General features: G+C 57.4%; 1 protein-coding gene across 5 annotated transcripts in view; it reads left to right on the top strand.

Annotated features, from left to right (window-relative positions):
- The window catches only part of GSE1 (Gse1 coiled-coil protein), a 400,566-nt gene that overhangs the window by 137,106 nt on the left and 249,194 nt on the right, over positions 1-14,266 (top strand). For all 5 annotated transcript variants that reach the window (XM_045890624.2, XM_045890621.2, XM_045890623.2 and 2 more), the window contains exon 2: positions 10,070-10,250. In XM_045890624.2, coding sequence (XP_045746580.1) covers positions 10,070-10,250 — 181 coding nt within the window. The remainder of the gene's footprint in view (positions 1-10,069; positions 10,251-14,266) is intronic.

Below are 14,266 nucleotides of genomic sequence, written 5' to 3'. Positions count from 1 at the left end.
TACTGCTTACCTGCAAGTGTATCTGTAAGCGTCTCACCAGAAAAACTTAAAAACTAAATCCGGATCACCCTCTGGGCTCACTCCAAACGAGAGCCGGAGCCTTTATAGGGACCCACGAGGCCCTCTGGGATGTGAACCCATTGCTTCCCTTGATCCTCTCCGGCCACACAGGCCCCCTTGCTGTTTGTTCTTCAAACACACTAGGCACACTCCTGCCTCAAGGCCTTTGCATCACTGCCTCAGGGATGTTCCCTACGCCTGGAACCCTGGCCTTGGGCCTCCTCAAGGCTCCTTCCATAACTCACATGTCTCGCCCAGCTGCTGTGTTGAGGACCTCATGCCAGGGCCTGGGGTTACAGAGTGCCATCTGGGGGGAGGGCGACAGTCGGGGGCGGATGTGTAAGGCCTGCATCTGGGCATCTGAGGACACTAATGGAGGTGGGCTGGCAGTGGGTCAGCTCTGCCTGGGGAGGGGGGCTGGGGGCAGAGACCACAGAAGGGGGCACACCCTTGGCCGCGGAGGAGGCAGACGATCTGGTGGGTGACGGTTCAATAGGAGAGAGGCACAGGGCATTGCAGAGTGGGAGGGGGCCTCCTGGACACTGACAGTGACCCTTAAGCAGACCCCAGTATTGCTTCCACCTAGAACCCTGAGCCAAGGGTTCTGCACTGGGGAGCCTTCAGCATTTACAGATAGGGAAGCCAAGGCCCAGAACAGTAGAGTCACTTGCCTGAAGACACACAGCTTCTTAGGCAGTGGAGCTGGGATTGGAAGAAGGCAAGATGGTTTCTGTAGCTGCCTTGAGCCTTCAGCAAGCTCCAGCCCCTGGGCCGTATCCATCAGGCAGCCTGTTTATGTACCAACTCATGAACCAAAAATGCATTTTACATTTTTAAATTTGAAAAAAAAAATCAAAGGAAGAAAAATATTTCATGATGCGAAAATTAAATGAAATTCAAATTTCAGTGTCCATAAATAAAGTTTTATTGAAATGGCCACACATTGTTATTTTCATGTTGTTCAAGGCTGCTTTAGGGCGACAATGTGAAAGTCGAGTAGGTTCAACAGAGACTATATGGTCCTTAAAGCTGAAAATACTCACTATCTGGCCTTTTCAGAAAAGGTTTGCAAACATGCTCCCACCTCAGGGCCATCATGTTTACTGTTCCCTCTACCTGTAACACCCTTCCCCCACATATCTATCTCCGTGGCCAGCTCCCTTGTTTCCTTCAAGTCTTTGCATAAATGTCCCCTGTCAATAGGGCCAGCCTGCAGAAAACTCAAATTCTACTCACCCGCCCTCCTCCCTATTCTCTTCTCCTATTTGTCTTCCTGGCACTCCCTACCAACTGACGTGTGAAATGTCTCCCCAGTCAGAATGTCAGCTCCTTAAACGCAGAAATTTTTACCTGTTTTGTTTGCTGCTGTATCCCAGGCATAGTGCAGGAAGGAGGTACATAATAAATGTTTGTTGGACAGATGGATGGATGAATGATTGGATGGATGGACAGATGGATTGATGAACAGTTGGCCAGCCAGATGGGTGGGTGGATGGATGGATGGATGGATGGATGGATGGATGGATGGATGGATGGATTTGTGGATGGATGGATGGATGGATGGATGGATGGATGGATGGATGGATGGATGGATGGATGGATGGATGGATGGATGGATTTGTGGATGGATGGATGGATGGATGGATGGATGGATGGATGGATAGATGGATGGATAGACGGACAGATAGACAGGTGGGTGGATGCATGGTTTGTTGGATAGGCAGATGGGGTGGATCGATGTGAGGTGTGACAGATGTGTGAAAAGCTAGGTTGGGCCAAATCACATGGCTCTTGGATGCCATGTGCAGTGTCAGAACTTTGGTAAAGGGTTTTATGCAAGCAGGATGAGTGGTGTTTTACAAAGATCACTCAGACCGAGGCATGGCTGGGAATGGAGTGGACAGGGCTCTGTGTCCAGAGACTGATGGGAGGCTCTCTCCCTGGGCAGTGGGAGGAAATGAGCAGGCACAGCGGGCCTCAGCCAGGGTGGCGGAGGAGGACCCCAGGAAGCTGGGGTGTCAGGCCACAGTTGGTCAGAGACAGGCTAGCTCCCCATGCTGGCCTTCAGGAGGTGGCCCTCCAGGTTGATGCCAAGGACTCAGGGGCCTCCATGTCCCTGAGGGCTCTTGCCTGGGTCTAGGCTGGATTCACCAATAACACCCTCATGCTCTGTTGCCTGCAAGCCGTGGGCCAGAGGGGGTGGGGGGCACTCTGGAAGCAGTAAACTCTATGCAGCTTTCTGCCCTGTCCCAGGCCATGAGAGGGAGTCAGCTGCCTTAGAGGCCTGACTTGAGGGAGGGAGCCAGGGACATGCCTTCTAGAATGTTTCTTCCAGCCACAAGAGCAGCAGAAGCTGGGCATATCTGCCGCTGGCCAGTTCCCACGGCCTGCCTGCTGCCCACATATTCTGCCAGCCTCCCTGGTAGACCCCACCCTTCCTGGCCACACCTGCCCCACCCAGGTGTGTCTCCTGAGGCTCTGGGTGCTATTAGTGGCGGACTCTGGCTTTCCGGTAAGGCTCTCAGGGACATCTCATGCCACCTGCCCATCCCATGCAGTGTGGCCAAACACCGCAAGCGAGTTATCCTTTCTGTGCCTTGACTTCTTCATCTGTATAATGGGGCCTCACCGTTCCTGCCCTTCCCCCTGCCCAGGCCTGTCTAAGGCTTGATGGGCTGACACCTGCAAAGATCAGCTAGGGGCCCGGCCTTTGTAGGTGCCGTGGACGTGTAGCTGCAACCATACCTGATGGGCAAGCAAGCCTCCCACTTTGGGGTCACGCCCCATGAACTTCCACTCGGCCTGTCAGAGACATAGCATTCCTGGCTTGGAAATCCACCCAGCTTCTTATGAACCAGGAGATTCTTCGGCCCCAGCAGGCCCCTGGTCTTGATCCGGGGACTTTCTCATTGTCCCATGAGAACTTCTCTTTGTGGCAGGTGGGATTGGGATCCCTCGTCTCCCCCTCTTTCCAGCTTACTGAATGCATTCGTGGGCTTCCTGTGTGTCAGGCCTGTGGTGGGCTGAGGGGATCCTCGTGACCGCTCCGGCTGTAGGTGTGAGTCTCAGCACCCCCCCTTTATAGGTGAGGAAGCTGAGCCCCTGAGACGTTAACAAGCATGTCCAGGAGCACCCAGTTTGGAGGCCAGGAGCGGCGCCCACCAGCTGGCTCATCGGCCACATACGGCCTTTCACCGCACATACGGCTGGGGTCAGCTGCCCTTCTGGGAAGCACCTGTCCCCCGACACGCACGGGCAGGTGCCCTGTGGCTGCCGGCAGGGGAACCAGGCAGGGCGATCTCCGTCTCCTTCCCGTCCTCTTAGCCTCCGTTCCCCATCTACACAACAGGCCGCTCACACCCCCTGGTCTGATGGCCGAGCTCCAGGCGGGGTGGCTCTGTGCATGTTCCGCAGATGGTCCAGGTGGAGAGTTAGGACCTTTGCTGTCCCCTTACATGGCTGTAGCAACTCGTCACCTGGCCAGACTTGAAGCCAGGGACAAAACCTTGATTTCGTTTTCCTGAGTCCTGGATCACATGCCTTCTTGGGCTTCTGTTGTCCTCAAGGCTGGATGAGCCCGGCGCCTCCTCTCCTTCCCTCCAGCCCCTGAGAGGTGGGAGCACCTGGGAGGACTCAGGTGGGGCAGAGTCGGATCGAGACCCCTGGCCGAGCTGGCGACCCTCCCCCCCCCACCCCGGTGCCGCAGCCGAGTGCCCCTAATTGCTGTCACAGATGCGGCAGCCACCAGCCTCTCCGGCATGATCCGCTGTGTTGCGTGAGCTTAATTAGTCCCTGATTACTCATTTACTGGGTGCTGTGTGTATTCCACATCTAATAACTTTCCAATTACGCCCGGTCTGCGCCGCACATTTAATAACCCTGTAGTTGTCTGCTTATCGGGGACTCTGCATTCGCCAGCCCAGTCTCCCCCCTGACCCAGAGCCTTATCATTCCCTTTACTGCAGCGCGTGGCGTTCTCTGCTTGCCATTATGGAGCTATTACAGGGAATTAAGGGGCGTAAAGTACTGTTTTTTGGCCTCTGATGCACCAGCTTGCAGTGCAGAGCAGGGAATCCCACCAGAGAGTGTGGAGTACAGTATCTTGGTGGGGGGGTGGGCTCTGGTGGGAGCTGCAGGGGGCCAGGAAAGGGGCGGGGGGGCCCCCATGGCAGGGCTGGGCCATGTCCCCTTATTTCCCTCCCGGGCAGTCCTGTGACCTCTGCGTCCCCCAACAGTTGGCAGACAGAGGTCTCCGGCCGGTTCAAAAGGTGCCCCTTGGCCATACCCACCCAGCCTGCCTGCTAAGGCGTGCCTCCGGCCATCACTATTTTGGAGGGAGGGGACTTTTCTCCCCAGACTTGGCTTCTGCCTGTGCCTGATTTTTCCTTGGGGGCAAAGGGAAAGTAAAGCTGCATTCTTTTGTGCCATCGGATGCTGGTGTCTCCTCCTCTTCTCCTGCAGCTCTGCACCCTGTCTCATCCTCCCAGTCTTGTTCTTGAAATAAATCAGTCACAGCCCATCAGCAGACCCACTGCCGTTTACCCGCAGCCCAGCCTTGCACGCCGGAGGCCTCAGTCGGGCGTTGCCGCCTGTCTGCTGCGGCAGTGAGCATGGGAATCAGGCGCTTCCAGAGCTCAGTGAGCAGCACTGGGTGCCAGGGGCTGTGGGGTCTAGGTGCTGGACAGAGGACACAGTGCTGGCCTGATTCTCCGCTGTGATGGTGACTGCTGGGTGACCTGACTTCTGTCTTGACTTCTCTGTGCCTCCGTGTTCTCCTCTACAAGGTGGGAGTTAAGGTAGGGTTGTTGGAAGGATTAAATGGGCTACTGACGTCAGAAGCTTGGTGGGCACCTGACACATCGCAGGTGCTCAGTAAATCTAGGGTAGGCGTTGCTAGCCCATTTCCCAGATGCGTAAACTGAGCTCAGAGAGTCGTGATTGCCTGTCACCCTTACTTAGGACAGCAGCAAGCAGCAACTTAGGACTCAGTCCCACGTCTGTTTTATTCAAGGCCGGCACGGCTGGCTTCCTGGAGTGCATCCTGAGCTGACTTGGAACTAAAATGAGATTCAGGGTGATGAGGGAAAGTGGGGGGCCCAGGTACTGCCCCAGTTCCTGCAGGGACCCCTTGATTGACTTGGGGCTCTGGCCCGCAGCAGGTGAGGGGGCCTGGAAGGTGGCTCTGTTGGCTGCCGCCAAACCCCCCAGGAGGCCAGGTGAGCCCCCCACCGAGGCCAATGCAGTGATGCCTTCCTTGGTACGCACCCCTCCAGGCTTTGTGGGGTCCCCGGGCCACTGCACCTCTTTGGCTCTTGCTCCTAATGCTTATGCCGCAGGTCATGAGACTAGCTGCCGTTTCTCGAGCAGCTGCTATGTGCCGGGTACATTTAGCATCTAATTCTCTCCACTGTCCCTTTGGCAGTAGATACTCATTGTCATCCCGCCCCTTTTTATGGAAGAGGGAACAGAAGCCGGGCGAGGTCACTTTGCTAAGATCTCCCAGCCGGGGAGAGTGGCCAGGACCCAGCGTGTGCCCACCCACCGCAGGGAGGCTGAGCGCTGGGGTCCAGCTGGGTACCGGGAGGGAGGCGGACACGACCCCAGCTCTGCCGCAGAGGCTACTGGGGGAATCCTGGTGCCGCGTCCAGCCTCTGGGCTGCTGTGGGCCCTCCAGCTGGACTGTCCCTGGTCTTCAAAACTGCATACTTTGCACGCTACAACATGGATGAGCCTGGGAAACGTGCTGAGAGAAAGAAGGCAGACACAAAGGGCCACACGCCATTGGTACCGCATGTGCGAATCGCCCGAACAGGCAAGTCTGCAGAGACAGCAAGGAGGTCGTGGCTGCCAGGGCCAGGGAGGGATGAGGCGTGACTGCTAGCAGGTCGGGCTTCCTTTTGGGGGGACGGCAATGTTCTGAAATGGATTCTAGTGATGGTTGCACGACTCTGCGCGTGTATTAGAAGCCTCGGTATTGTACGCTTTAAATGGGAGAATTGCATGGTTATGTGGATTATATCTCAGTAAGACTGTTTTTAAAAATAATCGAGCAGGGGTTCCCAGACTTGGGGGGGGTCTCATGAACCCATAAGATTAATAAGACAACACTGCGTGCCTACAACACCATGGCATGGTTTTCCCCTTTGGAGCAGGGACATGGCATCCGCCTCCTCCCCAGCCCTGAACTTGCCTGGAGTCCACCTTCTCCAGAAATCACTCAGTTCCCTGGAGAAAGTGTAACAATACAAGATCCCACTAGGATATTCAGTGGTGGGCTGCAAATCCCCTTTTCTTTGAAAGAACCCTGGGAATTTGCCCCCTTTTGCCTGGCCCCACTAACCGCCTACCGCTTTAATCATAGTGGCCCCGGTCCAGAGAAATAAAAGGAACAATAGGCATTACCCCCACTCGATCTACGGGGACCCCATGGACTGCCCTGAGATGCTGCCGGCTGCCAGGGTCCCCAGGGCGGGGAACGATGTATGTCCCAGGCCCAGTCCTAAGAGTACCTTGAAAGGAGAGCTTAGAACTCTCGGCTGTGGTAGAGAGGACACGATGAATATGTCTGCTCGGGGCCTACTCTCTGTTAGCCAGGAACTGTCATACATTTGGCTTTGAAGCGAGAGGAAAGGTGACTCTTTACCTCCATTTGATGGTCTGGCCGAGAACCTTTGCATCCACCTAAGATGAGCCTGGCGTGAGATGATCCATATTCACAAGGCCACATGTGTCGGCAGATAGCCTTGCCCATCATTAATATCGGCTGAGCCCCCCCAACCCCCAAGATCATGGGCAGCTGCAGATGAGCACCAGAGGAAAGGGGGTGAAATCCTTTCACTTCCAGGGATACCCACAGTGGTGGGAAGAGCTAGCATGTTTCTGGCACACAACAGTGTGCCAAGGAACATTTATATCCAGGCCAGGCACTAGTCTAGACGTTCCAGGTTGTATTAGCTATCCTCTGCTGCGTAACAAACAATGACCAACTTAGCAGCTTGTAGCAACCTGTTTATCTTCACACGACTCAGCTGGGTCCTCCACTTAGGGCCTCAGAGGCTGCTAGTCAAGGTGCCGGCCGGCTGCACACTCATCTAGAGGCTTGACCGGGGAAGGACCCACCTCCAAGTTCACGCAGGCTGCTGGTGGAATTCATTTTCCCGTGGGACCGAGGGATGCTGTGAACATGCACATACAACTGTTTGTGTGGACACGGGTTTCCAGTTCTCTCGGATGTCTACCCAGGAGTGGAACTGCTGGGTCACAGGATAACACTACGTGTGACCTTCTGAGGAGCTGCCAGTCATTCTCCAAAGCAGCATTTTACAATCCTAGTGGCAGTGGATGAGTGTTCACATGGTGTTTTAACATGCTTTGGACTAGATGCCAATATTTAATCATCATGAGAGTGCAAGTTTTTTAAAAGTGGATTCCCAGGGTGCCTGGGTGGTTCCGTCAAACCAAGAGGTGGATTCGGCTCAGGTCATGATCTCAGGGTCATGAGATCGAGCCCCTCATCGGGCTCCAAGCTCAGCGGGGAGTCTGCTTGAGATGATCTTTCCTGCTCCCTCTCCCCCTCCCCACCGCCTGCTCGCTTCCCCCTCCCAAATAAATAATAATCCTTAAAAAGTAAATAAATAGGGCGCCTGGGTGGCTCAGTTGGTTAAGCGACTGCCTTCGGCTCAGGTCATGATCCTGGAGTCCCAGGATCGAGTCCCGCATCGGGCTCCCTGCTCTGCAGGGAGTCTGCTTCTCCCTCTGACCCTCCCCCCTCTCATGTGCTCTCTCTCTCATTCTCTCTGTCTCAAATAAATAAATAAAATCTTTAAAAAAAAAAAAAAGTAAATAAATAAAAATAAATAAATGAAAGTGGATTCCCAGCCTCCTCTTAAAAAATCAGATCCGGCAAGATGGAGCTCTGTTTCCTCCATGTGACGCCAGTGGCACTGAGACCATGCCGTCCCCCTACATCCTGACCTGCCCAGGACCTTGTTCATGGTTCACTGCCCCGGCCCCTCAGGGATGAGGGTGCAAATCTCCCCTCCCTCCCTATCCTCCCTCCCTTTCAAAACCTGCTCCCTTTGAAGGCCTAGTTCAAATTCTGCCTGCTCCAAGAACACTGCCCGGATGTCTCCAGCCCCAGGGAGGTCTTCTGACTCCTGCACTGCTTGTCATCTGCACCTCTCTTGCCCAGTCAAATTCTCTTTTGCTCCCTGCTCTTCTCTACTTAAAAGCCACGTCCCCCTCTTGCTTTGTAACAGCTGAGTCTGCTCCCAACTGCTTGGGTTCAAATCCCAATGCCTCCAATTATGGGTAGGAGCTCAGACAGGCCACTTTATCTCCTCTGCCTGTGTCTTGGTGCATGACACGGCTGGTGGGAGGATTAAGCATGGCACATAGTAAATAGGGTCCTCCTGCCTACAGCTCCCCATCCTAGGAGCCATCCCTACCTCCCAAGAGGTGGCTCCCTGCCGCCTTCCACCAGCAGGACCCTGGCCCCCCAGCTCCAGGAGGAGAAGCAGGAGGGGTGCTCTCCCCTCTCTCCCTTCCACCAGCCCATGGGCAGGGGTCAGAGCCAGCTGACCCTCCTCCACTCCCGACCCCAGCCCACCCCAGTGGGTTTGCAAGCCCGCTGCCTGGTTTGACCAGGTACCACCCCATAGATAGTCCCCAGGCTGGCTGGACAAACCGTCCTGTGACTGATGGTGGACACAGCAGCCTGCGCCTGGCAGAGTTTCCCAGGATAATTAGGATAAGATGGTAAGAGCCGCTAAAGCCCGACAAGACGGGATATGTATGGGGCTCCAGGGTCCCTGCCATGCCCACGGGCCCCGGGCCCCTGAGCGAGCGAGCGAATAAAGCGTGCCGGGCTGAGGTGCCGCCTCCTCCTGGCTCCAGCCTAGGCCTCCAGCACGCCTGTGGGATTTGCGGGGACTGTGGTCTGGGCAGTGTCACCATATGGATCCCATAAATTAAAGCATGCTGGAAACAAACGGTAAACGTAGCCGCCTCTTGCACGGAGGGCTGGCAGAGCCCCTGCTCACCCAGGGAATTCTGGGCCATCCATCTCTCTTAGGGCACTTTGGTTTTATGGCACTAATCCCTAAAACAACTGGATCAACATGAAGCTGCTTCCCGACGGCCCTGGAGCTCGTAGTCGGGAAGTGGGGGGTCGCTGGTCGCTGGGACTGGCCCCCAGATAGCTGTAGGCATCAAGGCCCTGGAATCTGTGCAGGGCCTGGCTCCCCGCCTCCCCCACCGGCAGGGCAGGGTCTCTGAGGTTGGAAGTGTGAGCCCAGGACCTGAAGCCCTGTTGACTGGGAGGGCGTCAGCCGTGGAGTTGAGCAGCCCTGTGACCTCAGGCTCTGAGCCCCAGTTTCCCCTGATGTGGGAAGAGGATGGGGCAACCAGGGTAGTCCGAGTCATAGAGACCGGAAGAACGGTGGGTGTCAGAGGGTCTGGTATGGAGTTCCTGTTTGGGTGAGGACGTTCTGGAAATGGGTCGAGGTGATGGTTGCACATTGTGAATGTACTTAATACCACCAGGTAGTACACTTACAAAGGGGTCCAGATGGTAAATTGAATGTTAGGTATATTTTATCACAATAAAAGAGATACGGAACAAGGGGCCGGGGTTGGGAGGAATGGGGTGACCACCCGGCAGAGTGAACTGAAGATTAGCTAGGTTAATCATTATAATTATACTCAACTGGCAGGTAGTTATGCCAAGTTCCATGCAGAGCTGAGGGGGCTTGGGGAGTGACGAGGCCAGCAGGTGGAACCCCACTGCCCAGCGGCCAGCCTGGTGCCCTTGGGCAGGGGTCACCGGGCAATGAAGACACTCACCGTGGTTTTGCTGGGGACCAGCCCTGCGCTGCCCCAAACCAGCTCAGCCAAGTCCCTGACAGCAAAGCCGGGCCATCGTGGGGGACGAGTGGTGCCCAGCAGCTCAGGGGCCCACCCGTTGGGCAAGTATGGCCAAGACTCACCCTGTCCCCTCCTGTCCTTCCAGGTCACGTCTGCATCTCTCGAGGCAACGACAGCTGTCCATGCCCCCGCCAGGGAGCCTGAGCCTCGGCCAGGCGCCCCAGCAGAGAGCACACCCAGAGGCCCCAGGACGGCCCAGGAGCTGGGGCCCCCCCGGTTTCAGCAGAGCGGCGTGCCCGGAGCGGACCTCGCGGGCGCAGGCACAGGTAGACACGGGCGCTTTCCCGTCTCCGGGTGCTGGCGTGGCTCGTGCGTCCCCAGCAGGGAGGGGGGCTCCCAGCACTGAGTCCAGGCGCAGACCTCCACCCCACCGTCACCACATCCTCGGGGAGAGCCTGGAGGCCGGGTCTCTCCCTTCCTTGAGTTTGGATCTTTTTCTTTCACACTCCTCAGGGATCAAAGCAGAATCCCTGCTTCCCGACGCCCTCTCATCCCCGATTCACAGCCTCTGTGTGCTGTATTTGTTCTCTGTAATTCCACTGTATTCACTCGTTCATTTTTTTTTTTTTTTTTTTTTTTTTTAAAGATTTTATTTATTTATTTGACAGAGAAAGACACAGCGAGAGAGGGAACACAAGCAGGGGGAGTGGGAGAGGGAGAAGCAGACTCCCTGCCGAGCAGGGAGCCCGATGTGGGACTCGATCCAGGGACTCCAGGATCATGACCTGAGCCGAAGGCAGTCGCTTAACCAACTGAGCCACCCAGGCGCCCCACTCGTTCATTTTAAAACGAATGTAACGGATCTGCAGAACCCACTGCCTGAGCGCTGAGACAGGCCCTCCACGGGGCGGTGCCTGCGTCCACCCCCCCGGGAACCACCCCGCACACCCGTGTTTGCCCAAACCGCGATTATCTACTGTTCCTGGGGGTCTGAGCCGCGTCTCGGCTCCCCGGGTCCGTCTGTGTGGTCGCCGCCCTGTGCTGTCCCGACTCCCCGCGCGATGCCGTGGGCGTCCCCTCTCTGCCCGTGGTGCGGGGACCGTTCCTGGTCCTCTCCGTCAGGAATGCGCCGGGGCCTGGCACACAGCTCTCTCGGGGGCTAGCCTCAGCTGGGCCAGAGGGAACCAGGGCATGTGGCTGGGGAAGATGCCGCCCACCGAAACCCAGTGTGTGCATTTTACTGCCACCACACCAGCTCCGGAGACCCTGTCCGCCCATCTTGGCACTTCCCCGATGACAGAGAGGCTGTCCCTCCCTGGGTGACAGGCCTGTGAGTGTGGAGTCCTGGGGCCTTCACTGCGGGGCCTGTGGGTGGATCTCAGGCAGGCCATTTGGCTGGATGTCGGTGTGCGTGGGCAAGTGTGTTCTTATTTGGGGAGGGTTCTAGAGCAGCCCTGAGGGGACTGAGTCCCGGGACCCATGCCAGCCTCTGGTGTGAGCCCATGTTGAAAGCGCTGCTTGTTAGTGGACACATCTTGGGAGGAGCCAGGCTGGCCGATGTGGGGAGGGGGTGGTGGCATTGGGGGCAGCTGCCCTGGCCCGCCCTCTGGTCCTGGGCTGCCATCTGGGGCATCTGTCTCCAGGACACCCCCAGTACCCACCTCTTTTTCTCTGTGAAGAGCTCTCGGCAAGGACACATCCAGCTGACCAGGGGCCCTCGAAGGGATTCGCAGACCCTGGCAGATGGGCATGCAGGTGGGGGGGGATGCTGTTTGGGGAGCCATCACCCCCCGGCCCCCACCACACTCGGAGCCCTGGACAAGTGTCTTCTTCCACTCCATGCCTCTTCCTCCTCATCTGGGAAATGGGAACAAAGGCTAACGGGAGGGCGTGGCTTACAGGGCAGGCATGGGAGTCAGGTTAGCTTGGACGGAAGAGGGTCCAGGGCGGGGCTGGCCCCGACTGCTTGCAGGTAGCCATTGTGACCGGAGTCCCAGGCACCTGGCCACACCTCTTCCAGGCAGTGCGGAGCGTCCTTGGGGATGCTCTCCCACCTCCTCCATCCCAACCACACCTCAGCTCTCGGTACTGTCCTGCAAAACCTGACCCTGGGGGAGCCTCGCCTCCCCACCCCGCACAGGCACACACAAGGCCCAGCCCTCCTCCCCCAGCCCTGGGGCTGCCCCGGGGCAGGGCAGGGGCCCAAGGCCCACGTCTCCCAGCTGCTCCCGTCAGGCTGCAGCCCTGCCCGGCGGGGGGCGGGCAGCTTCACGGCCAGAGAACTGCCAGGAGCACCGTCCTGGAGTCAGGCTCCTCCCCGGGAGGCTGCTGATGCTGCTCAGAAACGTGACAGTGACTAATGGCTTATTACACACCTGCCACCTCTCATCGGGCGGGCAGGCCCAGCCCCCGGGCCAGCTGTGCACGACCAGCTGGGTGGCGGGCAGGCGCGGGGGGCGAGCACATCCAGACACATGGGCGCGGGAGCCGGGACGCGCGGGAGCAGACACAGAGCCAGCAAGTGCCCCGCACGCAGAGGCCCATACATACAGATCCGTGTGCACACACACGCCTGGGACTCGTGTACGCGTACATGTGAACGCACACCACAGGCACACCCATCCAGGACCCATATCCACACACACACACCCGGTCCTGTCACTTCCTCTCTCCAGAGCGCTGGACCCCTGTCTCCCCGCTGTCTCTCCCCACCCCCCTCACTGCAGCAGGGGCCTCTCCCAGAAGGCCCGGGGGGCTGTGAGCATCTGTTGTCTCGCGGGGTGACTACCCAGCGCGGTCCATTTCTGGCCCTCCACTCCCTGCAAACATCCTGTACGTAGCAACACAGCATTGGCAGAGGGAAGAAGCTGTCACAGTGGGAACCTTTGTGCCAGGCCAGGTGGCTGGGCGGGGTGCCCCCGGGGACACGGGGGGCCCCCCTGCTTTGTTCTCTCCCAGAGGTGGACGTTGCATGGTTCAGAGCGCCCACCTAGGATGTGGCCACGTGCTGGTCGTAGGGAGTATCGCTCTGGGGCTGCAGGGAAATGGGACTCCAGGCAAGCCACACGCCTTGGACTGACTGGAAGTCTCCGGCGGTGGGAGAAGGGCACAACCGAAACCTGGCCATGGGACAGCCTCTTCGCGTACAGTGGCAAGCCCCTGGGCGCAGCTCTGTCCCGATATTCTTAAGCCTTTAATCAAAGCAAGGTCCCTTTCTCATGTGGCTCACTCACACGCGGTATAAAATCCAGCGAGAGGACACTCCCAACTCATCACAAATGGATGGGAACAGGCATTCCTGAACGGGGATCTTTGTGCAGCCACAGCCTCCTTGGGAGAGAAGCCGCACCATCCTGTGATAAGCGAGGGTGTGGCTTGGTGCCCAAGACCCAGGTCCAAGTTTCCAAGTCAGCGCCGCACTTCCCAGACATGGAGGCTTTGCAAGGTTCAGAATCTTCCAGAAGCTTAGCTGCTCCAACGGCGAGTAGGTGTAAAAATGGTCTTCCCGTAGCATCATGTCAGTGGGATGAACATCACGGAGGTACTCAGGGTTACTGTGCACCCTGCACAACTCCAGGGTGTGCCGTTCGCCTTGTGGTCTCTGTGAATGTGCTTCTTGTGTGGTCATCAGGGCTGCCATATTGCACAGCTAAGTGGTAGCCCCATGGTTATGCCCCATGGGCCCTAGATGTCCTTTCTGAGCTGTGGAAGTAGCAAATAATGTCTCTACTAAGAGAGCTAGTGGAGGGGCGCCTGGGTGAAGTCGATGAAGCAGTCGGTGAAGCGCCTGCCTTCGGCTCAGGTCATGGTCCCAGGGTCCTGGGATCGAGCCCCGCATCGGGCTCCCTGCTCAGCGGGGAGCCTGCTTCTGCCTCTGCCCTCCGCTCCCCCTGCTTGTGCTCTCTCTCTGTGTCAAATAAATAAAATTTAATAAAGGAAGGGAGGGAGGGAGGGAGGGAGGGAGGGAGGAAGGAAGGAAGGAAGGAAGGAAGGAGACAGAGAGAAGTAGTGGTAGTCACAGACCCCCTAATGAGGCTGCAGTGGGTATCACAGGAGACCAGGCCAAAATCATCTCTGCAGTCACAGCTGAGTTCCCGGGGCTCCTCCCTTTCTCACCTGCCATGTTGGGGAGCTGGGGTCGGCCACCCCTGTTGGGTGCTCCCCAGAGCTGCTCTCCTCCCACCCAGAAAGCCTCCACTCTCGTTACTCTGGGCTTTGGGGGACCATAGTTTGTGGGGCAGCGGAGAGGAGGAACCAGGCTAACAGGGTGGGAGGAGGCGGTGCCGCCCAGAAGAAGCCCCCCTTCACCTGCTCTTGTCCGCCCCCCGTGGCAGTGGCTTAT

The sequence above is a fragment of the Mirounga angustirostris genome, unplaced genomic scaffold (assembly GCF_029215605.1).
Source record: "Mirounga angustirostris isolate CCGP_5_RB_7025 unplaced genomic scaffold, mMirAng1.0.hap1 SCAF_16, whole genome shotgun sequence".
NCBI classification, from domain to species: domain Eukaryota; kingdom Metazoa; phylum Chordata; class Mammalia; order Carnivora; family Phocidae; genus Mirounga; species Mirounga angustirostris.
The sequence above is the reverse complement of the archived record's forward strand: the minus strand, read 5'-3'. Positions and strand labels throughout refer to the sequence as shown.